The 27,419-nt window shown below is 41.6% G+C and overlaps 3 protein-coding genes across 3 annotated transcripts; 2 read left to right on the forward strand and 1 right to left on the reverse strand.

Annotated features, from left to right (window-relative positions):
• The first annotated feature begins 634 nt into the window (after positions 1 to 634).
• On the forward strand, positions 635 to 1,344 carry LOC119771191 (iron-sulfur cluster assembly scaffold protein IscU). Its single transcript, XM_038266814.1, has one exon. The coding sequence runs from the start codon at positions 760 to 762 to the stop codon at positions 1,207 to 1,209; it is 450 nt and encodes a 149-aa protein (XP_038122742.1). The 5' UTR covers positions 635 to 759; the 3' UTR covers positions 1,210 to 1,344.
• A 3,708-nt stretch (positions 1,345 to 5,052) lies between these two features.
• LOC6042583 (28S ribosomal protein S14, mitochondrial) lies at positions 5,053 to 5,617 on the reverse strand. Its single transcript, XM_001852600.2, has 2 exons — positions 5,484 to 5,617; positions 5,053 to 5,415 (listed from the first exon to the last, which is right to left on the reverse strand). Exons 1-2 carry the CDS (start codon positions 5,544 to 5,546, stop codon positions 5,092 to 5,094), a joined length of 387 nt encoding a protein of 128 aa, XP_001852649.1. The 5' UTR covers positions 5,547 to 5,617; the 3' UTR covers positions 5,053 to 5,091.
• A 423-nt stretch (positions 5,618 to 6,040) lies between these two features.
• On the forward strand, positions 6,041 to 14,175 carry LOC6042586 (probable RNA-binding protein 19). Its single transcript, XM_038248057.1, has 4 exons — positions 6,041 to 6,198; positions 6,259 to 7,804; positions 13,029 to 13,656; positions 13,731 to 14,175. The coding sequence occupies exons 1-4, from the start codon at positions 6,163 to 6,165 to the stop codon at positions 14,107 to 14,109; spliced, it is 2,589 nt and encodes an 862-aa protein (XP_038103985.1). The 5' UTR covers positions 6,041 to 6,162; the 3' UTR covers positions 14,110 to 14,175.
• The last annotated feature ends 13,244 nt before the right edge of the window (positions 14,176 to 27,419 follow it).

Here is a 27,419-nt window from a genome sequence, read left to right on the forward strand (position 1 = left end):
TCATACGATTTTTTGAGTTCAGGTACTACAACCATAAAAATGGTTATATGGGTTGAACTGAAAAAATTGTATGAAAGGTGGGATTTGGAACTCAAAAAGTCATGATTTTTGGTAATGGTGTTCTTAAAATGACCATAGAGTTATCTACGTGCGCATGTATTGCGTGTACGTACACGAAAAAGATTGAGGTTAAATTTTGTACCCGCCAGCAAAACAAATGGGGTGCTAGTGTGCGTGAGCTCGGGCTTAGATAGCTCTATAGAGCTATCTAAGCCCGATGTCACGCACACTAGCTTACCATTTGTTTTTGCTGGCGGGTACAAATTTTAACCTAGAAATCTTTCGTGTACGTACACGCAATACATGCGCGCGTAGATAACTCTATAGAGTTATCTACGTGCGCATGTATTGCGTGTACGTACACGAAAAAAAAATGAGGTTTAATTTTGTACCAGCCAGCAAAACAAATGGTGTGCTAGTGTGCGTGAGATCGGGCTTAGATAGCTCTATGGTCGGGCTTTCAGGGTAGAAATCAAAATTGAGTAAAACACTTAGCTGAAGACCAGCGATATATTGAGTAGATTTGAATACTCGTGCAACACAAAGGTTTGTTATCGGAGAAACGTCAAAATCAGCTGCAGCAGCAATTTTTCCTTCTCCCCAAAACAACTGCGCATCAGACAGGAAGTGACTGCTCCGAAGTAAAGAACGTTCTTGTGTGTTATTGCGAAATTCGTGCAAGTTGCAAAACAAAAACAAATGGCTTCGCTGCGTGGAACGGTTCCGGTTCTCCTAAAGCTCCGCCGTGTCCAGAGCGTCCCCGGGGCGCTTTACCACGCGAACGTGCTGGACCACTACGAAAACCCGCGCAATGTTGGCTCGATGGACAAGAAGGACAAAACGGTCGGAACCGGCCTAGTCGGTGCTCCGGCTTGCGGTGACGTCATGAAGCTGCAGATCAAGGTCGACGAGAACGGCAAAATCATCGACGCCAAGTTTAAAACGTTCGGCTGCGGATCGGCCATCGCGTCCAGCTCTCTGGCCACCGAATGGGTCAAGGGAAAGACCCTGGACGAGGCCAAAAAGCTCAAGAATACGGACATTGCGAAGGAGCTGTCGTTGCCGCCGGTCAAGCTGCACTGCTCGATGCTGGCCGAGGATGCCATCAAGGCGGCCCTCGAGGATTACAAGAAGAAGCAGGACAAGTAGAAAGGGAGCGCAAAGAGTCTAGTGTAAAGGTATATTACATTGTAATTAGAGTGTGTGTGGTTGATTATGCAAGATGGTGTTATTAAACTTGATATCGGTTTGAGAGAGAAAAATAAAGAGTTGCTTAGAGGAAAACTAAGATTTTCAATTGCCTAGTCATTGAGTGGACAGCAATATTTCCGCACGTATTCGAAATCAGCGTATCGATATTGTTTTGTAGAGGGATCTTATCTATTCAAAGGGAAATGTAATAAAATGCAAGCAAACAACAATATTAATGGGCTAAAGCCGAAGAACCATTCACATTGTATTGCTTGATATGTGTAAAAATTATTTTTCATGTTAGTGACATAGTTGTACTAGTGTTGACTTTAACGTCATGTTTCTTTCTAACTAACTTATGCATTCACTTCAAGTAAGCGTTTTAGTAATATTTAGCATGTTTGAACTTTTTTTATTGATTTTCTGATGAAATACCATTTTACAATCCCACAAAAAGATTTTTTCGGGAAAAAAATAATTTCCGTCAATACATAGATATTTTGAAAACTAATGATTACAAAACAACAATCAAATGTTCAACGTCGTTAAAATCATAAATATAAACATCACAAAAATATTGGCAATGGCCTAATCGATATCGTTTTACAAATATGGCAGCCGGTGTTATGAATGAGTGATAGAAAAAAAACTATCATTTGGTGATTCCTATACATCATTGTCATTATACGACCGCCGCTAGTATGCAAGTTCTCCTCTTTTAACTTGTTCTTGCAAGGGCATTCTCTTTCTAAAGTACTTGTCCGGTAACTGGGCTGAAAACGTAGCCCAGTCACCGAATGCTGCTCGGTATCTGGGCTGAACGATAAATAACGAGGGAACCACCGATGCATAATATTTTCCAGATGAAATGTAAAAATAAAAGTTACTCAAATTTATTTCCAATGCTTACCCATTTCAGAATGGCAGAGATCCTTGCGGCCCAATTCCGAGGTCATTGGGCATTGCACCATGGGGTATTTCCATATAAGCGAGCGGCCAAAAATATTTTTTTGCTTTTTTGTGACTTTTTTGTGTTGTTTGTACTTAGTATAATGAAAACAAATGAATTTTGATATTTTTCCAAAAAAAAGTTTAATTTTCGATTTTTTCATATATTTGAGGCCACATGCATTAAAGTGGTGAATTTTAATATTCTTGCTCTGTCTATTTGATGCACGGAATGGCGGTTTATGCTATGTGAAAGTTTCTGATTTACGTTCAATCTCCCTCCCCTTCTTCTTCAGTTAAAATCCACCTCTCTTTGAATGAATTTCTAATTTTAATAAACGTACCTAAGTACCAACAAAGTCATGAATATCAAATCAATTTCAAAACATGCATAGTAGGTACATTATTTCATAAATACATAAACAGCTACACAGTACAACTATGAAAAATAATCATTTTTTTTGTCAAAAAACATGTTTTTTCTTACCATTTTCGCCTTTGAAGGTCTGCAATTCAGTGAATTTTGATCCTACAACTTTCAAACTCCGGATTTTTCTTAGTTAGAATGTTTATTTTCGAAAAAAAATACCAAAAAAATAATTAGAGTATGTCGGTTTTTCGATTTATGGCCGCCTGAAACCCCATAGTGCATTGTCTGGCCCCACCTAAACATAGTACAAGAACCAGACGGGTCCTCGACCTATCTTTAAACTTCCAATCCCATAAGGCAAAACAGGGATCAACGCGTATTTAATAATTTTTGAAAAGTAGGCAAAATATGAAAATTTCAGTTTGGATAGATCTCACCAAGTTTCTGGTTTCTGGGAGTTGTCCCATATTTAGGCCGTATGCGTTCGGAATTCCAGTTGCGCTCACGAGCCTCTATCACGAGCAGCTTGATCCTATTCCTACCGACACGACTCAAATCCTGGCGTACTGATATGCTGGCAATTCTTGGTCAGCTGTTGCTTCAGCACGATATCCACGTTCTCCGACCAACCTCTACCGATCACAGACCGCCCACCAAGCTTTGCTGATCTTCGAAGTACTTTTTCTCGATCTGCAACACCCTCTCCAGTATCAGTTGAAATGGCTTGAGCGCTGCTTGATGACACTTCCAAAAATATTCTTTGGCAAACTGCTTTTATTTCTTTCGCACTATTTGTTTTTTTTTTAACGAGTTGAATATCACCTTAGAACGAGCTAGCCCACATCACACTAATACTACTGCAAAAGCGGAGCCGCCGCGATGAACTGTCAAACCCTTGACCAAGCGGCATAAAAAACAAAAATCGCGAAAAAACTGTCCAAATTCCCAAACTTGCAGGAAATCTTCACTTTCCACATGAAATCTACACATTGTTAAATTCTTTTCACTACTTTTCACGCGATTTACTATAAAAACTACCGACTAAACAATTCAAATCCGCGGACCGCCTATTTCCAATGCTTACTTTTCATATTTCTTAAATTGTGACTTGAAATTAAATAAAATTTTGAAAAAAGTTTTTTTATTTATTGAACATGAACTTTGCATCCAATAACCCCTCGGTCGTTTCGGTTTGTTTTGGTTTTTTGACGTTTGTCTGCTTTTTAACTGGGCTACGGTCCAGTTATCGAGTGCCCAGTTAAAAAGCAGCCCAGTTAAACAACGCCCAGTTACCGAACAACTACTGTATCACCCCTTTTCTTTTTCTCGCTCACACACACTCGTCGAAGATTCTTTTGTTTTCTCAGAAAACTGCTATCAAAGAATGCGAGAGGGGGATTGGGAACCGACCACACTTTACGTCCCGTTAAACTGCGTTGGAAATGTTTGTTTTCTAAAGGCTTTTGTGGCTATGCTTTGTTGAAAAGGAATTATTGTGAATCCGGGAATGGGAGAGAAACAGAATGTCACACGGAAGCGCTTAACACGAGATTGAGACAGGCAATTATTTTTGCTGAGAATTTCGTATCCTCCCTGCAAAGGCTTATGAATTGATCTCAGTTGAAAGGTCCCCAAATTGAATTGCAAATCTGGAGTTTTTTTTTAAAAGGTCCAATAAACCAAATTTCCAGTTTTTGCTTTTTGGGTGTAAGGGAGCGTTCTTTTATTACGTAACGCAGTTAGGGGGGGGGAGGGGGTGTCGGTGTCTGTTACGAAATGTTACGAAAATAGGGGGAGGGGGGGAGTGCTGAAAAATTATGTTACGTAACGCAAAATTTTCATATAAGAATTCTTAAAAAATTGCAAAAAGACCGTGCGTTACGCGTTACAGGGGGGGTAGGGGGATCGCTCATCTGTTACGTTTTGTTCCGAAGGGGGGGAGGGGGGTAAAAATCCCAAATATTGCGTTACGTAATAAAAGAACGCTCCCTAACATCCTGGAGAAGAACAGTTAAATTCTAATAAAAACACAATTGAATTGAATTGAATTTCGCGACTGAAACAAGGGCAGTGAAAGTTGGGAAATGCGTTTTTGACCATGATAAATTGTACACTCAACCGACTCAACCCCCAAACGTTGGTCACTGTTTCGTTTGACACTTTTTTAGTTTGTCCCCGTTGGTTGGTCAAAGTCAAACTAAAAAGTGACGAATTGTCACTTTTTACACGGCGCTCACGCACACTATCAAAAGAACCGTTTGGTAGTGTGTGTGAACTTCGTGTAAAAGGGGTGTCAAACTAAAAAAAGACCCCGTTCGTTTGACAACAGTTGGTGTCAAACCATCGGAGTTTGAGTGTATTAGCTAGGATCTGAAAGTTTGATATTTGTGCAACATTTATTCTTAGTCAGGAAATATTCTGAAGAGACAAGTCTTTCGGCAGGTTTTAGAAGCATGGAAAATACATCAACCAATCTTTTCTCGTATTTTTTGAAACTATTCTATATTTACCACTCCATCCACTTACCACATGGCCCTCTGCACGCCGGACAGCTTGTTATAGTCGGCAAATTGTCTCCAAACGATTCGGCTAACGCGCCACCGGTGCACGATACCGCGGGAACGCGAAGTAACGGCACACCGCTCCCGAACTCGCACCAGCGAGGTATCCCGCGGAAAGGCGTGTATCTCGGCACTGGCCACCTCACGCAACTCCACCGGCAGGATGTTGTTCTTGCGGAGCGAATTTACCCGCAGCCGGTCCTTGGCGGATTCAACCACGCACTTGCGGCGTTTTGCGTCCTTCAGCATCCGCCAGTCGGTCCACTTGGTGCGAACCTGCTGGAACTGTACGGAAACAAGAGAATTTGTGAACGAGCTTTTTACTTTTGTTTGCTCCACTAGGTGATTCTTACGCCAAACCCGGCCAAATTGGAGCCGGAAACGGTCAACCTGGACAGTAAACTTGGAACCGACATCGTGCACTGAAGAGGAAAGCAGAAACAACCCGCCCACTGTTGATTATGTAAAATGACAGTTCTGATGTTTACATAATTTTACACGATTGCGAAGAATAACTTAAATTATCTCGAAACTTACACGTTTGGCTTGTAATGCTTAAATTCAATAGAAGTTTATGTAACGAGTTGCAAAATAAGTACTCTGTAACCCCAATTGTTTAACAATCCGGACGGGACGTGCTGTCAAATCTGCAACATGGAGTTAAACTTTCTGTGAAGTTGCTGTGAAGTTTTCCATGGCACTTCGAAAAGTTTAACTCCATGTTGCACGCAAACACTCTCACTTTTAATTTCTCGATGGAGTTGGATTGGTAGTGAACAATGTATTATGCACCCCTCGAACAACCCAAGTTTAGGTGTATTTGATTGAATTTTAACAGATTTCGCCAAATTATATTCAATGTGTGACTTTTAGTTTAATTTTGTTTAGAACCATTCTGGCGTGTATGTTTGACACATGCGCGTAAAGAGACTTCGCACGTGCATCGGATGTAAACATTGCCGTTGAAGAATTTAGTTTGTCTCACAAAATTACGACTTTTTTCCCTGAAGTTATGTGAATTTCCTAATCAAGATGTCCCGAATAATTGTTAAAAATTTGCCTAATGGGGTGAGTACAGATGTTAGCACTGGTTTTAAATGTATATGTGACGATTTTGCACTCTTCCAGTTCACGGAATCGAAATTGCGCGACCACTTCAGCCGGTGCGGCATCGTGACGGACGTGCAGCTCAAGTACACGCCGGAGGGCAAGTTCCGAAACTTTGGCTTCGTCGGGTACGAGTCGGAGGAGCAAGCGGCAAAAGCGATCCAGCACTTTAACAACACCTTCCTACGGACGTCGAAGCTGAGCGTCGCTCCGTGCGTGGCGCTGAACGAGGTGAAGGAACTAAAATCCTGGAGCAAGTACAGCAAAAAACCGGAGGAATCGAAGCCGGCGAAGGAGTCTGGCAAGGACAAAAAGAAGAAAACTGAACAGGCGCCCACGTCGGAGGATATTCTGAAGCAGCGCAAGAACGATCCTCAGTTTAAGGAATTTGTACAGGTTCAGAACAAGGCCGGCAAGTCGGTTTGGGACAATCAGCTGGAAAAGGACGAAGAGGAGGACGAGTCGGGTTCGGAAGGGGAAGATGAAGAAGAGACGCAGGAGCACGACGAACAGTTGGAAGGAGGAAAAGGTCTGGCAAAGCCGGAAAAGGAAAGAAAGATAACGAATCTGTTTGTGGCCAAAATTCACAACATTCCGTCGACGACGAAGCGACAGGACTTGTTCCGATTCTTTAAGCCCATCAAACCGTACTCGATTCGGATTCCCCCGAAACAGAAGGGATTTGCATACATTGGATACAAAACGGAAGCTGAGCTGCGGAAGGCGCTGCTCAAGGACAAAAGCTTCCTCGGCGGAAAGCAGGTGAAAGTCGTGGACTTTACCGAAAAAGATCGCATGCGTGGGGAGGAAAGCTCGAAACTGGATAAGAAAGAGAATCCCAAGTGGGTTCGCGAGAAAGAATCGGTCTGCAGCGAAAGCATCGTGGAAACTGGGAAGCTTTTCTTCCGGAACTTGGCGTATTCCGTGCAGGAGCAGGACTTGAAGCAGCTGTTTGAAAAGTACGGACCCGTCTCGGAGATTGACCTGCCCATCGATGCCAACACCAGGAAGCTGAAAGGTTTTGGAACGGTAACCTTCCTGATGCCGGAGCACGCGGTCCTCACGTACAACGAGCTCAACGGAACGTTCTTCCACGGTCGCATGTTTCACCTTCTTCCCGCCAAGGTGGACGAAAAAGAACGCGCCGAAGCGGACGAAGACGATTCCGGTCTGACGTTCAAGCAAAAAAAAGAAAAGCAACTGAAAAAAACAGCACAATCCTCCCACAACTGGAACACGCTCTTCATGGGTGAAAACGCCATCGCGGAAGCGGTCGCGAAAAAGTACGGCAAAACCAAGGAGGAAGTGCTGAGCAGCGAGGGCGGAACGACGAGTGCCGCGGTGCGATTGGCCCTGGGGGAAACGGAAATCGTTATGGAGATGCAAAAATTCCTCGAGGAGGCGGGAATTCAGCTGGATGCGTTCAACGGGGTTGCCAAAAGCCGATCGAACGCGGTTATTTTGGCCAAAAATTTGCCCGCCGGAACGGAGCCGGCCGAGTTGAGCGAGCGGTTCGGCAAGTTTGGACTGCTAGGCCGGGTGATTCTGCCGCCGAGTGGAGTTACGGGTAAGTTAAGGGGACGGTGATAATCTTGTATTATCGACAAAAAGCAATTACGGCATTTACCTAAAAAATGATTCTTGAGAAGTTCCAGATGAGCGCAGGTAAAGAGACAAAAAATAGATTTTTTTTTTACTTTTTTGTGTACACGATTGAGATGGAATACTGGATTTTCTCCAAGATTCTTAACACCATGACAGGCGTTCATTGCCGGCCGCTTCCATTTTCATCGCACACTAAGGTATAATGGGATTTGACAGAAGGTTTTTTTGTTTTTCCACTTTTTTAAGAGGATAAGGGAAATTCTCCAAGATATCCTCTAGTAAGTTTCGCCTGTGCTCCTCATTTTTAGTGTGAAAGCTTTCGATTTCTCTTATCGCTTACACTAGGTAACTAGGCTACAAAAATTGGCAAAAACTACTGTGCATGTCCATTTCGAGGGAATGCATTTTGTTGGTCGGTGCTTTTGATTAGCAGTTCTCTATGAAAATTGGAAAGATTTTTTTTAATTTGCTGAAACTTTGTGGGAGGCTTTGCTATGAACGAAAAGATTATTTTCCATGACCTATTGAATCGTTCAACCAAGTTTTCATATTTTTTTTTGACTCGTTGTCGATCATCGATTGATGGATTCTTCATTCCCTTCAAATAGCATGCTTTGATTTTTCGTTAGATAATTTGATACATCCCGCTCTCGACGGTCCCTTTAATATCGACACAGAGGGAATTAACTGTAATAGAAAACCTGTATTTCAAGAAGGCATTTTATGATCGACTTGGTGCATTCACAGAGTTGTGAACCGTTAAAAAAGTAACGTATAAAAGAAAAACAACAAAAAGTAAGGAAGCAATTTATTTTGCTTCCTAAATGATATCTTACATTTGAACATTGATTGAAGTTTGATTGATGTAGTTTGTTGAATATTTTTCTATATTGATTTTTTTTTCTGTGAACGGAGAGTTTAATTTTCTCTCCATCCGCTAGCGATGGAATAAACATCATCAAAAGAAAATCATTGGACGTTTATCAAGAGAAAAAATCCGAAGGGAGCATGGCTCTCCTGTCTCGCGCACGAAAGATCATTAAAAGGAATCTAAAAAAACATCGTCTTGATTATTCGGCGGAACATCTTATTCACTACTACACTTGCAAGTGTAACGTCACACGTCGAAAAATGACCTGTCACATTTTGTAGATGGGCAATGTGTGTAAACAAAGTGAAATAAATATTGTGCTGACATGGAAAATCACAAAAAAATCACCAGCAGATTGATTTTCTTGAAGAATTTCGGGAGTGATTTGTCTCCTCTCTCTTTCGCGGGTTAAAAAAGTTCGCTAGCGAAATTGATTTTTTTTGCGATTATTCCATCGCTGCCATCCGCATTGACTTTCTTGCATTTATGATTGTCTATGAGGAGTTGTTTTGTTAATTCTTAGGCTATAGTTAACTTTTTCACACAACCCCCACAACCCTCATTAGCCAGGCCTACTGCGTTGAATTAACCGCCGAGAAGATTCTGCGAACGGATTATATTGCACTGAATTTACATACTTATCAACACCCTACCTATAACTATTTAAATATATACATATGCAGCATTGCAGCAATTCCCCACGAAAACAGCATGATTCGAAAACAAAGTTATCCGATCGGGCTCAAAAATTTTCTGGAGGTTCCTTGGCCGAAATAATTAGACCCGTATTTTTTTTGTTTGTCCATTAGGGTGACCTACGCCGTGTTAGGGTGGTCCGAAAAATGGCAATTTTCGTCGATTTTCGCAAAACCCACTTTTTTCAAAAAATCATATTTCGCGCCATTTCATCCGATTTTACCTGTCCTAGACGCAAAAGAAAGGTGATTAGTTTGGCTATTTGGGAAAAATAGTAAGAAGTTTAAAAAATCTAGCTTAACTTATGGAAAGGTCGTATGAAAACTTAAAATGCTGTTTTGAAGGTCTCGGGACCAAAGAGCCTATGTCTAAAAATATTTTTATCGGATTCCTCGGAAAATTTCAAATAACATATCAAAAAATGGTGAAGTTATGTTTTCAATACTCTGAGATACAATTTTTTTGAAAGTCCCTGGGCTTTGTCATAATGAGTATCATAGGTTTGATGCTTGTTTGGCAAAGAGTATGATTTGATCCGATGTGGAATTAAAATCGAAGTTTCCAGTATATTGCTGAAGCTTCCATTTTTACACATGGACACCACTTCATGCTACGAGAACCCACTTTGACGCAGTCTCAGGGCTTAATCGATGGCCGGTAAGCTGTCATCGAGACCAGGAGGTTCTCCGATAGTGGAAATATCACATTTGTACAATGAACCGCAACATATGTGATTTTTCCCTATCTTAATGTGGGTGTCAGGTTAGGATGCGGGTTTTTAAAAATTTAGTTTTTGTAGAATTTAGGATTTTAACCATAAATATCAACTTTTTATATTTTGCCTTTAGTTATTTAGTGACAAAATTAGTAATAGTGAATTTAGTGATTCTATCAGAATCGGTGATTTTCATTCAAGTAGCATAAAAACCATTCTGATTTGTCAAAATTTCCGTAGAGTCTCGATCAATCAATAGTGAAATGATATCGGACCAAATTCGTTGATCTGTTGAACTAACGGTTGTCGGATTATGATTGTATCGATCATTGTTGCGAATCGAGGATCTACTGGAATTCTGACGATCAAATGGTCGTCTCTTTTTCAATTCACGAGTTGTAAAATATGAACTGTTTATCTATTTTTTGTTATTGTTTTTTTTTTTAAAGAAGCCAGACAGATTTTAAAAGAAACGTTCTAGATTTTTTGGCTATTAATTAAAATGTCGGGTATTAGAGATAAGAGTAGCTTTTGGATAGGTTACTTTAAATCTTGTATTCAATTCAAGTTAGGTAGTTATCCGCAAATGAAAATTTGGACTTATATGAATAATTGAACATTTTGGACTTATGAATAACACACAACTGTGCATTTATTCTAGAGTCAGATCCATACAGCGTCAGTGTTTATTTGGTCGAAGTGTACTAATTCATTGGCAGATCTGATTCTAGTTGTAATGTACGACAAGACTACTGACGGACGTGACAGGACGAGGGCCCAGTTTAGAGGTTTCGACATCAACGATGTGCGGCTGGATCACCCTCCCAAAAAAAAAAAAAAAAAATACTCTGAGATACAATTTTTTGAAAGTAAATCTGGGTTTTTTACGCGCCACACGCAGAAATGGGAAAATGACGAAAACGGGGAATGCTGCGTATTTCAATTACGAAAATGTTGGTACCCTAAGATGTATAGGTCATCGCTGAAATTTTCAAGTTATCTCAGTTTTAGTGAAAAAAGTCGATTTTCCCCTGTTTTTGTCACTTTCCCATTCCTGCGCGTCAAAAAACCCAGTATTTATTTTCAAAAAATCGTATTTCAAAGTATTTAAAAAATAACTTCACCATTTTTTGATATATTACGTGAAATTTTCCGAGGAATCCGATAAAAATATTTTCAGACATAAGCTCTTTGGTCCCGAGACCTTCAAAACAGCATTTTAAGTTTTCATACGACTTTTTCATAAGTTAAGCTAGCAGGTCAAGGGCGAATGATGCTGATGATACCTCTTCAGTTGACGCTCAGGCGAGGAACATCCTGGAAGGAGCGTCACTGACTACGTCCGTAGTCCTGTTAGATCATTCTTGATCATGACAGTATAGCTCTGGTTTCTTACCTCCACGTTGGCTTGGTTTTCATGATGACCTAGCTGGTGGCCTGTGGAAACGGATGGATGTACCTGAAACATCGCACAACGGGATTTCTATTCTTTCCGTTTTTATCTACCATCTATATTCTGTTTATTTTGTTTCACTGATTCTCTAACACGCCTTTTGTTTATTATCGTCCATTTGTTTTCGATTTTACTTTCATGATTCTCTTATTTCTCAACGCTTTTCCACTCTATTTACTAATTGATGCTGCTGTAACAAACTGTCTGTTTTCCCTTAATTTGGCAGCGATGTCAATTTTGTTTATCTTTATTTATCTATTTGAATATTTTTTCATCTGCCCTATAAATTGCACTTGATACAATCTAAGCTTATTAGTTACCTCTTCTTATAAACTATTGTTAATTTATTCATCTACTTCATAAATTACTATCTTTCTTTTACTATTGATTCTTAGAATAGTATATTTCTTTCACTGTCCATTGTTTTCAACCTTCACCCTTTTCTTCAAACAAATGAGGTTCGAGCCCTTACTCATTTTTTGGAATGATCATTTTTATAAAATGCTTAGGACCAAAAATTGTTACAAAACACCGCGACAAGAGAAATAGCAACATCTAAACACGACTCAACACTAGGAAAGATTTCAGGAGAAAACAAAACACAGTAAAATAATTAGTTTTTGAATTCAAACTAAAAATAAAACAGTTTTTGCTTTAATGAAAGTTGATAGGCACACTTTCAATGGTTAGGCGCTTATACTTACATCAAACCCTACGCAATGTACCACCCCCGGCCGAGTTAAAATGCGTAACCGGAAAAGAAGGTGTGCATGCCTGGCACGAACACTCAAAGCGTGTTCTAGCGTGTCGCTCGTACTGACTCAGAGCAAGGGTGAGATGTAGGTGTAAGGGCAGTGCGTGTTCGTCGGGAACCTAGTGCATAAGATCGGTCAAGGCCCGTTCTTACACTGAAAATTGCGAATTGCGACTTTTTCATAAGTTAAGCTAGATTCTTCAAACTTCTTACTATTTTTCCCAGTAAGCCAAACTAATCACCTTTCTTTTGCGTCTAGGACAGGTAAAATCGGATGAAATGGCGCGGAGATATGATTTTTTGAAAAAGTGGTCTTTGGGAAAATCTACGAAAATTGCCATTTTTCGGAACACCATAACACGGCGTAGGTCACCCTAATTGCCAAACAAAAAAATACGGGTCTAATTATTTCGGCCAAGGATCCCCAAGAAAAATTTTGAGCCCGATCGGAGAACTATTTTTTTCGAATCATGCTGTGCACTGTGCTGTGGGGGATTTCTGTATGTATTTATTGGGATGGGGAATTTCTGTATGTATTTATCCGAGTCCAATATTTGTTATGTTTGTAAGAAATTTACATAAAAAATTTAAACGCATTTTAAAAAAGTGGCTTGAGCTTAAAAAATCAATTAAAAGAAATGATGTGCATATTAATTTATGAGAAATTTATTGGACTAAGTACAATTTTTTTTCTCAGCCATCATCGAGTTCCTGGACCCAAGCGAAGCCAAAAAGGCATTCAAGAAGTTAGCCTACACGCGATTCAAATCGTTACCCCTCTACCTGGAGTGGGCACCGGAAAACACATTCGCAACCGAGGAATCCCGCAAAAATGCTGCAAAGTCTGAGGAGACCAAAAAATCATCCAAAACGGACGCGCAAACGCTCGAAAAAGAAGAGGAAACCCCGGTGGAAAAGCGGGAAGAAACGGAAGACGATCGCGAGCCCGAAGAGGGCACCACGTTGTTTATAAAAAATCTGAGCTTCCAAACGCGCGAGGATGCCATCCGGGACACGTTCAGGCACGTGGGACCGATTCACTCAGTGCAGGTGGTTCGCCGGAAGGACGGCGAACGGAACGAGAGTCGCGGTTACGGGTTCGTGCAGTTCAAGCTGCGCAAGTCGGCCGACACAGCGCTGAAGAACATGCAGTCGGTTCGGATCGATGGCCGTCAGGTGGAGCTTTCGAGGAGCGATAGGACGTTGAACACGGATGCCGCGGGTGGAAGAAAGGCCACGAAGGTGAAGAAACAAACCGGAACGAAGATTTTGGTGAGAAACGTACCGTTCCAGGCCAACGTGAAGGAACTACGTGATTTGTTCAAGTGAGTTATGAAGAACTTAAGCTAGAATACTCTTTACTAACCCCCTCTCAATTTTATCTTTTCCCTCCCACCAGGGTCTTTGGCGAGCTCAAGTCGGTTCGGCTGCCGAAGAAGATGGTCTCCGGGGCGGACGAGAGTCACCGGGGCTTTTGTTTTGTGGACTTTATGGCCGAACCGGATGCGAAGCGGGCCTTCGAGACGATGTGCCAGAGCACTCACTTGTACGGTCGGCGGTTGGTTCTGGAGTGGGCCGAAGCGGAAGACGGGGTGGAAGAGTTGCGCAAGCGAACGGCCGAACAGTTTGGGGGAAGCACGTCGGGACAGGATGCGGCCAAGCGGAGCCGAAAGGGCGTGTTTGATTCGTCGCAGGTTAGCGCGGCGCTCGGGGCGGAAAGAGGAGGCGGCGAAATGGAGGACGGCAATGATGGGGACGAAGATGGGGATGGGTTTTGATGGGAGAATAAGTTTAGCAGTTTTGAAAATATTTCGTTTAGCAATAAAATGTTAAAAACAGTGTGATATTTCGTTTACAGAAACTAAGAAAGAAACTGAAACAACAAACAGACAAATCTGAAATATTTTCCCAAATTTATTGTTCCTGACCATTATATTTTTTTCAAGAAGAATGGCTCAAAGAGGTAACGCATAGAGTTTTCTACGTGCGTATGTATTGCTCGTAAGATTGAGGTTAATTTTTTTAACCGACCAGCAAAACAAATGGCGTGCTAGTGTGCGTGAATACATGCAGTCAGAATTGCATAATCTCAACTATAGAGCTATCTAAGCCCGATCTCACACACACAGGCACACCATTTGTTTTGCTGGCTGGTACAAAATTTAACCTCACTTTTTTTTCGTGTACGTACACGCAATACATGCGCACGTAGATAACTCTATACTGCCGTTCTACGCATAATTGTCCCATGTTCAAAAAAGTGGAACTGAGAAAAACGCGATTGAAATTTTTCGATCGATTTCTGTGTTTCTACGCATAATTGTCCCGTGGGTTCCTATTCGCCCTATGTGTCCCTAATCGCCCAAGTTAGCAATTGATCACCCTTATTTGTGATTATCTTGCTATACAACTGGTAAATAAGACATAATGCTTAGTAAAACTGATGATTCCGTGTTAGAAAATACTTGGTGGGACAATTAAGCGTAGAAGTTTAACGATGGGACAAACAGACTTGGTGTTGTTTTTAATGAGTTTGCGAACAAAGTACCAGATTTTATGTGTTTTTCTTAAAGTACACATCAAACTAAACTTAAAAATGTCATGAAGTCTAATTCTTCCAAAATTGATATGGAACAATTATACGTAGAACGGCAGTATATCACGTTTAACAAATTAAGCTTAATTACTAGGGTGGTCCAAATTCGGGCTTCCCTCTGAAATCAAAGATTGGCCCATCACTAGGCTAAATGCCAAATTTGAGCTCATTCTGACCACGGGAACCACTCACTCTAATTCCTTGAAGTTTGTGTGGGAAAATCGTCGTCGTTCCCAAGACACCATATTTTTAGGATTTTTTCCGCGAAGATGTTCACTATCGGAAGCTAATAATTTTTCAGCAAAAAAACCTAAAAATATGGTGTCTTCGGGATTTTTTTTTCGGGGAGATTATATGTGTCGAAAAGTTGTGTTGTCAAAAACGGGATGGCATTGAAATTGAATTTAAAATTGAAAATTTGAAAATACTGACTACGTGATAAATCTACTTCGATTTTTAAGAATTAAATATGGAAATCTGCAATACATAAGAAGAATTCCTAGATAATTATAATTTTTATATATTGACACGAATGTCAAATAACGGTAAAGTGTCAATAATAAACTATGATAATAATAATTTATATATTAGGATGTAACAAAACCACACTTTTTTGCGGGCATTTCAGGGGATGATCCCCTAGGTGTACTGAGTCAGAATCCCAAATATGAGCCCGATTGGTTGCGACAGGACCTGGCGCTCCGGCTTCAAAGTTTAAATGGGATTTAACCCGTAAAATCGGTGCGTTTTGGTTTTTGCCGTTTTTGAGTCTTTCAACGATTTTTGGATTTTTCAAAAACCTCATGAGCTTATAGATTGTGTTCCAGGGAACAACTTTGCCGAAGACTGCGAAGAGATTTGACCGCTCTGAAAAATGGTATAGAATTTACAAAATCTTTTCTCTTGTTTTTCTGATAACGTAAAACATGTTCTGGCAACACTCGCTTTTGATGCGCGCTTTCGGAAAACTATGCAACGCATGCTACGGTGCGTCGCGACGCGTCGGTATGTATTTGTCCAGCGTCGTGTTGTTGTTTTTGTTGTTGTGATTGTTGAGAACAAAAGTTCTTACGGAACTGCAATAAGCTCTCCGGTTAACTTTCAGGGTTCAGTTGGAATCCCGGGCAGAACCGATTCTAAACCTTGCTCGAGTGACAACTAACGCAGCTGTCTTGAAAGCGCTTTATTACGCACGGATGTTTTGTGCATTTTGAATATTCCGTAATCCGGAAGATATTTCGGGAGACATGCATTTTAGTGAAAGTTTCCACTCGCTTTCAATCAAAGAGTTATAGCAATTTGGCAATAAAATCGGTCATAAACAAATTAATGTATTGCATTGACAACAAAAGAAAATACTATTTTCATATAGCAGAGTTCTCTGGCTAGATATTATGCAAATTCATAAGACACCAATTGCACTATGTTCGAGCATAGGTTCGCCATCTCCCAGCACCACAACTGGTCGCTACGAAAAAGATCCACACGGGTTAATGACAGGACCAGGTGTGCCTAGAACTAAATCCGGCGAGTCACTGCCAAATAGAATACAGGAATCTACGACAGTTTAAAAGAGCAGCACCGGTGATCAAATCCTTCGGCACCATCGAAAACATAAGCACAACATCCATGTTGGACGAGTTGGAAAATGATGCGCACCTTATGTGCAAAACTTTGGTTTGTTTTTACAGCACAAATATTTTTCCGTGTATCTGATAAGTGTCAAAATAAAGATTGAGAGTTTAGCGTGTAGCAGAAAAAGAAAGACGCGTGTTTTTGACTCGATCCGACTGCGAAAGAAAATCGGAAAACCGCGGAAAATACAGTCCACTCGAAGAAAACGGGAAACATTGTGGTCCTACACGAGCCGGATGCTGGAGTAGTGTTCCGGGAGTGAATTCGACGGGTTTTCGACGGAAAACCCGATTGCGATCACGGTCGACGTGTCTGTGTGTGCGCGTGTGTGTGACGTCGGAGGGCGTAGCACCCACGTCGTAAAAAAAGTGCGTGATCTGTCAGCCAGCGCTGCGGAAGACTGGACAACTGGTCCGGAAGTGACGGAGAAATCCGATTCGATCGCGCGGCCAACGTGCCCGCGTGTGAGTGTGTTTTGGGGGCGTCAGGGCTTGCACCACCTAGCGACGGGCATGACAGATGATTTTGAGAACGCCCAAAGGTGGTAAGAAGACGTCGAAGAAGAAGACCGGAAAAAGCGCAGAGAAAGTGACGTTCAAAAGAGCGAGACGCAAGTGAAAGTGGTTCCGGTTACGCCGATCAGCGAGCAGGTTGAGGAACAGCGGCGAAAAGAGGAAGCTCGGAAGATGGAGGAGCAGCAGAAGGTGCTGATGCGGCGGCGGGACGCGGTGGCGGAAAAGCTGGACCGAGTGAAAGCAGCCATCAAGTCAAGCACCGAGCAACCGAACCAGAACTTGCAGAACCTGCACTTCTTGAAGCTGCAGTTGAAGACGGTGGAGGCCTGCTACGGTGAGTTTAACGCGTTCCAGAACCAGATCTACGGACTGGAACTCACTCCGGAGCAGGAGAATCAGCACCGGGCGTGCTACTTGAAGTTCGAGACGTTGCTCAACAGTTTGACGATTCAGCTTAACGAGGTGATCGAACGGCTCTCAAAGGCGAGCGTCGCGCTCGTCGCGGCCGCTCCCGCGAATGCGCTTGTGCCGCAGTACCTGCCGCCGCTCAGTGTGCCCTTGCCAAAGTTCGACGGCACTTACGAGAACTGGTTCTCGTTCAAGTGCATGTTCAGGAGCGTGATGGACCGGTACCAAGGCGAGGCTCCGTCGATGAAGCTGTACCACCTTCGAAACTCGCTGGTTGGGAAGGCGGAAGGCGTGATTGACCAGGACATCATAAACAACAACGACTACGAGGCAGCGTGGGATTTCTTGGTGGAAACCTACGAGGACAAGCGAGTGATAATCGACAAGCACATCGAAGCTTTGTTTAACTTGCCGAAGATCACAAGTGATAACGCCGTCGAGTTCCGGAAATTGATTGACACGTGCGTCAAGCACATCGAGGCGTTGAAGAATCTGCAACTTCCTGTCGACGGATTGGGCGAGCAGATGCTGATGAACCTGCTGGCAGCACGGATGGACAAGGAGACGCGGTTGGCGTGGAATCGCAACGAAAAGCCGGAGTGCTACCGACGTACGCGGCCACGATCGCGTACCTAAAGGAAAAGTGCCGAGTTCTGGAGGTGGTGGAGCAGTGCAGTGAAACAGTTAAGCCGCACAGATCGGTAGCGATGCTGATAGCTGGTACGCAGAAGTGTTCCGTATGCATCCGGCAACATGGCTTGAACAGTTGCGAGCAGTTCAAGGGAAAATCCGTCAACGAGAAGTACAGCCATTTGCGGAAATGTGGGTTGTGCTTCAACTGTTTGAGAGGACATCGCGTGGCAGCATGTACTTCTACGAACACCTGCAAGATCTGTGGCAAGCGACACCACACCATGCTGCACACTGATGGAGTGAAGAAGCAGATGGTCGTCCCGATCTCGACGGCGCAGGTTACGCCAAAGCCAACGGACAAACGCCGGCCAGGACCTGCCAGGAAACAGACCCTTCTTTCGACCGCCGTCGTACTGGTGAACGGCGGAAGCAGCGGACAGCACTTGTGCCGGGCGCTCATAGACTCCGGGTCGCAGCACCACTTCATCACGGAACGATTTGCCAACAAACTGGCGATCAAGAAGGAGCGTGCCGACTACCAGGTTAGTGGTTTGCACGATCGCCAAACGAGAATCAGCAACCTGGTCCGAGCGACGGTGAAGTCTCGCGTCGCCGATTTCTCGACCGAACTAGAGTTGTTGGTAACTCCGCGAATTGTCGTTGACCTGCCACCGGAATCAGTTGACATCACAAGCTGGAACTTGCCGCCCAACATTGAACTCGCCGATCCAAGGTTCAATTCGTCAGGCCAGATCGATATGCTTTTGGGAGCTGGATTGTTCTGGAACCTGATAAAGTCAAGGAAAATCACGCTGGCGGAGAACCTACCCACGCCCGAGAAACTGAGTTGGGATGGGTGGTTGGCGGTGTCTTGAAGCATGCAGCAGAGTAAATCTACAGAAGCAAAGATGGCAGTTTGAAATGCAGTCATTTCAACGTGGGAGGATGTTGGACGAGTTGGAAAATGATGCGCACCTTATGTGCAAAACTTTGGTTTGTTTTTACAGCACAAATATTTTTCCGTGTATCTGATAAGTGTCAAAATAAAGATTGAGAGTTTAGCGTGTAGCAGAAAAAGAAAGACGCGCGTGTTTTTGACTCGATCCGACTGCGAAAGAAAAAATCGGGAAAAACCGCGGAAAATACAGTCCACTCGAAGAAAACGGGAAACAATCCATATAAAGCATTTTCTTTCCATGTGTCAAACTTTGACCGTTGTACGCTGGATGTTTTCTCGCTGCTATAGTTACGACGCCTGGCTCTGGATGCGCGCGTTCAAAGAAAGTGTTGCCAATACTAATCAAACAAATTAATGGCAAAAAGTTTTTTTATTTTCAAATCATTGTACAAGCAGTACTAATTATCAAATCTCTTCGCAGTCTTCGGCAAAGTTGTACCCTGGAACACAATCTATAAGCTCATGAGGTTTTTGAAAAATCCAAAAATCGTTGAAGGACTCAATGGCAACCAAAACGCACCGATTTTACGGGTTAAATCCCATTTAAACTTTGAAGCCGGAGCGCCAGGTTCTGTCGCAACCAATCAGGCTCATATTTGGGATTCTGACTCAGTACACCTAGGGGATCATCCCCTGAAATGCCCGCAAAAAAGTGTGATTTTGTTACATCCTATTATATATATATTTTCTAAAGAATATTACTTACACCATGCTTAAACGTTACAATCAGTTTAGAAATTTTCGCTAGAAAATTAGGTTGACTATTTTATGAACAGTTTTGATTTGTAATCGCTTTGAGCTAGAAATCCCTATTATTTATGGATCTGGAAAAGTCAGGAATTCGAAAACTGGATTTGAATGGCCACCTTGAGTAAAATTACATAAAGAAAAGCTTTATTCGAATTTCTTGAAAATAGTTTTGAAATTCGGATTATCTAGAGCGAGTACGTGGTTTACGGATGCACAGTGGTCCAGATCGCATTAAGGTGAAGCCGTTGATAATTTTCGAAGAAAATTGATGATCACTATATTCTGTATTAAATTCAATTTAACGAATTTCTTCACCTAAAGGAATCAACATGTGCCGGTTGTCGCCTTCTTGAAGCCACTGAAAGAATTTTTGGTCTAAATCAAATGCGTTTGATAATTTATATAATTTTGTGGTACAATCATTGACGTCCTAGTTGGCAATCATTGATTAATGACGATTTCCATAACTTTGCAAGGAATGGGATAATCGTTACCAAAAGGAATCAGCATGTTTAGAGCACTATTCTAAACAAATTGTAGAAGGAATTTTGTCAAAATATTGAAAGCTACGCAAAATTTATATCTGTGAACGAAAAATCATGGCAATGATGGAAGTCTTCACGTTAAGTGGAAAATGGATTTTCCGAAAATTGTTAAGTTTTGGAGCTCTGTGTCTTCAGAAGAGTTGTTGCAAATGGAAAGGGGCAACTTTTGGTTTGGTTGAAAATTAGGGTGGTTCACGATTAGGGTGATTTTGAAAATCTAACTTTACAGGAATATTTTTGGGATTTTTTTTGTCTTCTAGAAAGTTGTTGGCCTTGCCAATTCAAGCAACTTTGTCGAAGACACCAAAATTTTATCTCTTAATCTACGCCTTCTATGACCAAATTTATAGAAAGCATCTGAGCAAACCTTCAAAAATCAGTTTTTTGAACGTGGCAATTCTTGTTTAATTTTTGAGAAAAGTGATGTTCGGAGCACTTTTAGAGCTCTAAAAATCAAACATTTGTATTTGTTGATATGTCAATTTGGACTTAAGGGTCAAAAGTAACCGCCATTTTAAGATATAAAAGATGCAAATTTAAAACTTAAATATCTCGAAAAGGCGCAAGCCAAATTTTAAGCACCAGGTTGCATTTGAAAGAGGAAATCTAGCACTACAAACGCAGAAAAAATCTCAGATTTTTTCTCTTTAAACTCGAGATATCTTCATTTGAAAAAGTCTAATTTTCAAGGGAAAATCATATGGGTCCACCACAACGAAATTCGAAAATTGTCCAAATATATGCTTTTCCATTTAATTTTTCCCGCTGAATCTGAATCTGCTCTCAGAATTGAGCCAATGTATCGAAAACTCGATTTTTGGTCATTTTTTGGGTTTCCATGTAATATTATCATTTATGATCAGGGTCAACCCTTAAGTCCAAATTGACATATCAACAAATACAAATGTTTGATTTTTAGAGCTCTAAAAGTGCTCCGAACATCACTTTTCTCAAAAATTAAACAAGAATTGCCACGTTCAAAAAACTGATTTTTGAAGGTTTGCTCAGATGCTTTCTATAAATTTGGTCATAGAAGGCGTAGATTAAGAGATAAAATTTTGGCGTCTTCGACAAAGTTGCTTGAATTGGCAAGCCCAACAACTTTCTAGAAGACAAAAAAATCTCAAAAATATTGCTGTAAAGTTAGATTTTCAAAATCACCCTAATCGTGAACCACCCTAATTTTCATCCAAACCAAAAGTTGCCCCTTTCCATTTGCAACAACTCTTCTGAAGACACCAAAGCTCCAAAACTTAACCATTTTTCGTAAAATCCATTTTCCACTTAATTATGCGATCTGGACCACTGTGCATTGGCCATCCATAAACCACGTACACATTTTTTTTTTTATAAATGTCAGGCCCCCACTTTCTTCCCTATGTTAACAATTCCAGAGTTTTTTTTAAAGGACCAATTCCAGAGTTTTTTTTATAGGACCTAATAAAAAAAACTCTAGAATTGCCCATTTTGAATGGTGCGTCTAGTTCTAGTCTAGTCTAGTTGATTTCAATGAATTAAATTATTATAATTATTAAATATCACTTAGTCGCCAGCCAGCGACACGTTAAGACGTGTTTTGCTCGTGTTGTCATCTCGCGTGCTTGGAAGTTTTTGACAGATGGAGGTGGAGGAATCTTCCGAGGAGGAAGATTTTCGTCCCGTCCGCGGGAATCGGAAGCGGAAGAAGTCCAGCGAGGTCACTGGAATCGGCATCGAAGAAGAAAAAGTTGAGAAGATCCTGCTCAACAACAACAAGTTCAGCCCGCTAGCGGATAACAAAAACAACAACAATCCCAGCCCAGCAGGAGAAGGGGAGGCCCCGGCGGTTCCACCACCCGGCCAGTTGGCAGGTAAACAAAAGCAACCACCTTTGGTGGTGAAGAACACCACGGATTTTTACAAGCTCGTGGCGATAGTGGAAAGTTGTAAATTAGGTTTCAAACCGATTTACAAACTAACCCGATTTGGAACCAAGGTGACCTGCTTCTCTGTCAAAGATTTTGACAAGTTGCAAGAGCTGCTCAAGAAGAAGAAAGTGGAATTCTACACCCAAGATCGGCGGAGCGAACGAAATCATCGGGTGGTTCTTCGTGGTTTTCCTGATGAACTGAAACCGGACGAGGTCAAGTACCTTCTGAAGAGGGACGCGCTGGAGGTGAATATCATCAAGCGGAAGGAAAAGTCCACCGTTGGCGAAACTCCGTACATTGTGGTCTTCCCCAAGGGATACACCAATCTGAAGAAGCTCTCTGCAATGAAAGTTGTGGCAAGCACTATCATCCGGTGGAGGCCTACCGGAACAAGCGGCCGAACGTGACCCAGTGCAGGAACTGCTTGCAGCTGGGTCATGGAACCAGGAACTGTCACCTGAAAGGCAGGTGCAACAACTGTGGGTCCCCACAAGACGGACGAGTGCAAAGTCCAAAAGCCGAGCCGCTTTGCCAACTTCTGGAGCCCACGAACCACGGACCGCAGCTGCCCTAAGCGTGCGGACTTCATCCGTGAGGCGCCAGCAGGCGTCGAAACCGAAACCGCCGGCAAGGAAGGCGGAGAAGCAGAGTCCAGCAGTTCCGGCGTTTACGCCGGCAAAGTTCCCTCCGCTGCCGGGCGCATTTCCGACAGAAAATCAAGGATCGCCCTCGTCCCGCTGGAACCAAGCCAAGGTTGCCCCCCGAGACGGTGGAGCCACGGAGAAGGAAGCCGGAGGTACTCTACAGTTCGGCTGAGCTGTGGGGGATTTTCTCCGAGTACATCGGCAGGTTCAAGACCTGCAAGACCCGCTTGGACCAAGTAACCCTCGTCAGTTACATGATCTCCAAGTATGGAATTTAAGGAGTTTTTTTTGTTATTATTATTATTATTATTATTATTATTATTACTGATCCTCGGTCCCAACCTGGTCACAGCACCTAAAAGGACCTAATAAAAATAAGTTAAGAAAAAAAATATTAAATATCAAGATTAATTTTTGTTTAGTCTGTTTTTTTGTTGTGACAATGTATTTGGATATCTGTCGTGTGTTCAGAATTGAATTGTTGAAAAAAAATCATTTCAAATCACAATCATAGAAAAAAAAAAAAAAAAAAAAAAAACAGTTCGAGAGTTTTTTTACCTTGTTTGCTGACAAAAAAAAAATGAAAATAATTTCCTAAGCACTCAAAGCCAAAAGAAGAAGACGAGCAGCAAAAGGGGGAGTGTATCAATTTGGGGTTGGTGATGCAAACACCACCGAAAGAATGTGGAAAAGTTTTCTCAACGCCATCCATATCACGATGCCAGCCAGCATGCAGAGAGAGAGAGAGAGAGAGAGAGAGAGAAAGAAGCGCACAATTTTCTCTTCTGCTATCTTCAGAGGGGTGAAAATGAAACGCGAAGAAATATCGTTAAATCAATGGTGCAATTCAATTTTCAGCACAAATTGATTAAACTTTTCACCTCATTAACGCCAACAGCGCCAAGCCACTCTGCTTGTATGTGAAAGTAGGGTAAGTAACTTATGTTTAATCTGACTCAGGATAAGCAAATTGACAAAGTAGGTCAATTTCATAGGTTTAAGAAGTTGGATTTTTTAACGACAGATCAAATACATTTAGGGTCGATCCTTCTCAATGGTTTCAAATTTACAGCTATCAAACAACAATATTACGTAAAGTTAGACTAAAGCTCCACCGGAACAGTTTAAGTGGATCAACATTCCATTTAACCAACAGTTTCGCCGTTGCTTTGACTGTAGTATAGGTATGACGTGGTGATGTGAAGCTGTGAGCAGAAAATTCGCCATAATTAATTACATTCTATCTGCTGAAATTAAAATTTATTCCCTTTCATGGGAGTCCCAGTGCTTCATATCGTGCCTCTTTTTTTTCTGCTAAAGGGGATGTTGGGGCATTTGTTTTTTTAATTGTTTGTCATTGAATTGTCCATTAGGGTGTAATAACGAAATGATTTTCGAACATATCATTTTTTAATTCATGTTGGGGTCCTAAACAACTGCACAAAGTTTGGGAACGGTTGGTTCAGTCCTCACTTTGCGCAAAGCGATTAAATTTTCCATAGAAATTTGTGTGGGGAAAACCATTTTTTTGAATTTTGATATTTAAAATAACCACGTCGAAACTGGACTCATATTCGGATAATCTGACTAGTCTAAAACGTGATTTTCTAGCGAAAAAAAAACGTTTTAGACCAGTTTTGAAAAGGCCTTTTTTTAGGAGTAAGTTAGCACCATACTCTCTTGGGGAAAGTTATAGAGCACTTTCCAAAGCATCCAAATATGAGTCCGGTTTTGATATAGCGTGAAACGTGGATTTTTTAATTATCAAAATTCAAAAAACGGTTTTCCCATACAAATTTCTATGGAAAATTAAATCGCTTTGCGCAAATTGAGGACAGAACTTTTTTGTTGTATGGAAACATTGTTCCTGACATCCTTATCTATCATTCCAGGGGTGAGCACCATAGTTTTGACAACTTTTATTTTTTTTTGGGACGGCCTGGTATTGGAGTGTTCTGTCACCTATCACAAACAAAGTCGAAAATTCGTAGCACTGCTCCCAACACATCCCCCAGCATTCCCTAATCACATGGATCCGCGTTTTACGAATCAAGCTGACGTCGTCGGTGATACTTGCTAGGTTTGTTCTACTGATCGCCTATCTTGCAGGCGCCCAGCTCAAAGTTCCGGGGACGGTCGACGGTGTGTCGTCATGTGGGCGTTACCGGCCATGCCAAGTGCAGACTGGATTATGGCTCGTATTACGTATTCCAGCGAGGGGTTGGACATTCTTCTTTTCGTTGAGGGGAGTTAAGGGGGGTGATTGTGTAATAAATTATTTTTGCTATCAGTTATTATTAAAAACAATAATGACTCGGAAAAAGTGCGGTAGCATGGAAAATGAAATCAATTTTTTGTGTTTTACGATTGATATTCAGAGAAATATAAATTAAGAGCTTTTTTGGTGGAACTAGTTAATTACAATCAACAAACGTTAAGCATAATTAACACAGGCATAACTCAATTAATTTATCGACTCGTCAATGCCAAAATTACTCTCCGCAATTTTGTCTTCATCTTGATGGAAAATAAAAAAATCAAGGCTTTGGGACGTGCTTCTCGTCAATGATTCCCGGACCGGAACGCTTTTCTTCCGTTTATTTTGGCGCGACCTTCTCATCTCAACATCGTAAAACGGCTGGCTTGTGAAATGCACAGAGCGAACATTGTTTGCTATGAAATTTATATCACTTTGACGCATCATGAAGGAGAAAAATCGAAAAAATGAAAGCAGTAAGGTTGTGATAAAAATTTATGCTTGCCCTCGAAAGATCTACCGACGAAGATAGGTGACAAGCATGAAACATTGGATTATACGTTTAAGATTAAATTAAGCTTATCGTTCGTTTTAACGAAGAATCACATTCGAGGAGAAGAACAAAAGTGCCTTGTTTTATCGACGGTATCAATTGTAGGTGGCTTTACCAGATGGACGTGAAAGAATGTTTACAGTTCATTAAAATTTCGTTAGGTGGAAAATAGCAATGTCGTTGTGATTTTTTTTTAAGTTTGAAGCAGTTTACCTCAACGGGATTTTAAGAGATTTGGAAACATATTTTCAAAGAAATTTAATTGCGCAATCTTGTAGGAACTTGTGAACATCTGAGATAATCATGAAGTTCAGATTCAATTATCCGAAGTCCTCGCCAAGTCACCCACTTCAGACATTCGAAACACGAAACAATACAAATAAATGCTATCAAATAATTTGAGAAAGTGTAATCCAAAAGTTCCAACTTATCCCAAATCAGTGCAGATAAGACATTACAACATATTCACTCAACAAGAAGCAAGCAATCATCACTCTCAGCCCTCGCTGTCTCCCTAATCGCAGCACGATGACCGTAAAGTGTTGTGTTATAATTAAATTTCACATGTTGTGTGCGACACGTGTCCACCTACTTCCGAACAACCAACAGAGGAAACACCCGGAAAATTACAACGAAAGTTTGCCCACACTTTTCCCTATCCCTTGGCCCTGGATAGGGTTAGTACAGCAGCTGAGCTGTTCTTTGGGAAATCGGTGACAAATCGGAACTGAAGTTAGTTGTTTGTTTTGTGATGATCTCTTTCGCACTTTACTCATAGATTTATGTGAAAATTGAATCACCGTAAAACGTATAAGTTTTAAAGGAAATCCACTTTCGAAATCCCAGAGAATCAACCAGCAGATGAGTTGCAGATGTGGCCGGGTCGTTACGAGGGGACACATAGTCCAGGGAGGTTCTGCGACGGCATACACCACGCGTCTTATCTGTACGAACTATCGACGAAGAACTTTTCCTCTTTGTATGGCTTGACTTGGCCACACACGTGGGTTCGGCGGCGCTCCTTCTCAAATAGCACAACACTCACCTCTCCTCGCCGTTGCCTGCCGCGCCAAAACGCTGAAGGAGATAAACGAGTGGATTTAGGATAAATTAATTAGATAAATGTTTACATTTCGTGCTGATAGCACCGGCCTTCTCCCCCTCTCCACTGTTTAGCTACAACTTTTGGATCACGTGCGATAACGGCCTTGCACAAGGACACAAGAAGGAAAATCACCGGTCCGGGACCGTGAACGGAAGGTGAGCGATAATCTCTATTGGCCAAAGTGTCACGGTGTTCTTGCTGGACATTAACTTTACGAGCTGTAGACGGTCATTATTATCTGAAGGGAGGTAGAAGAAAAGACGAACTCGTAAGTAAACAGTGCAAACAACGTCCGGGTGCGGGTAATTAAATCGATGCGAAAATGATCCTTGAACTTGGGGGTTGTAAAATGTGGTTATGTTTTGGAGGGATGCTGCAAATATTGCGCTATAAATGGTGGGAATAAATTGCTGGTAATGAGCTTTGAACGGTTTTATGTGCTCTAATAGAGTCGCTGTGCGCTTTTATTTATAAATAAATGTGGGCTGAAAATATATTGAATATTTAAAGTACTTGCAAAAATATAAGATATTGTATAAACTAAAAACTAAAAACTAAAAACTAAAAACTAAAAACTAA

Source organism: Culex quinquefasciatus, chromosome 1 (assembly GCF_015732765.1).
Source record: "Culex quinquefasciatus strain JHB chromosome 1, VPISU_Cqui_1.0_pri_paternal, whole genome shotgun sequence".
Lineage (NCBI taxonomy): Eukaryota > Metazoa > Arthropoda > Insecta > Diptera > Culicidae > Culex > Culex quinquefasciatus.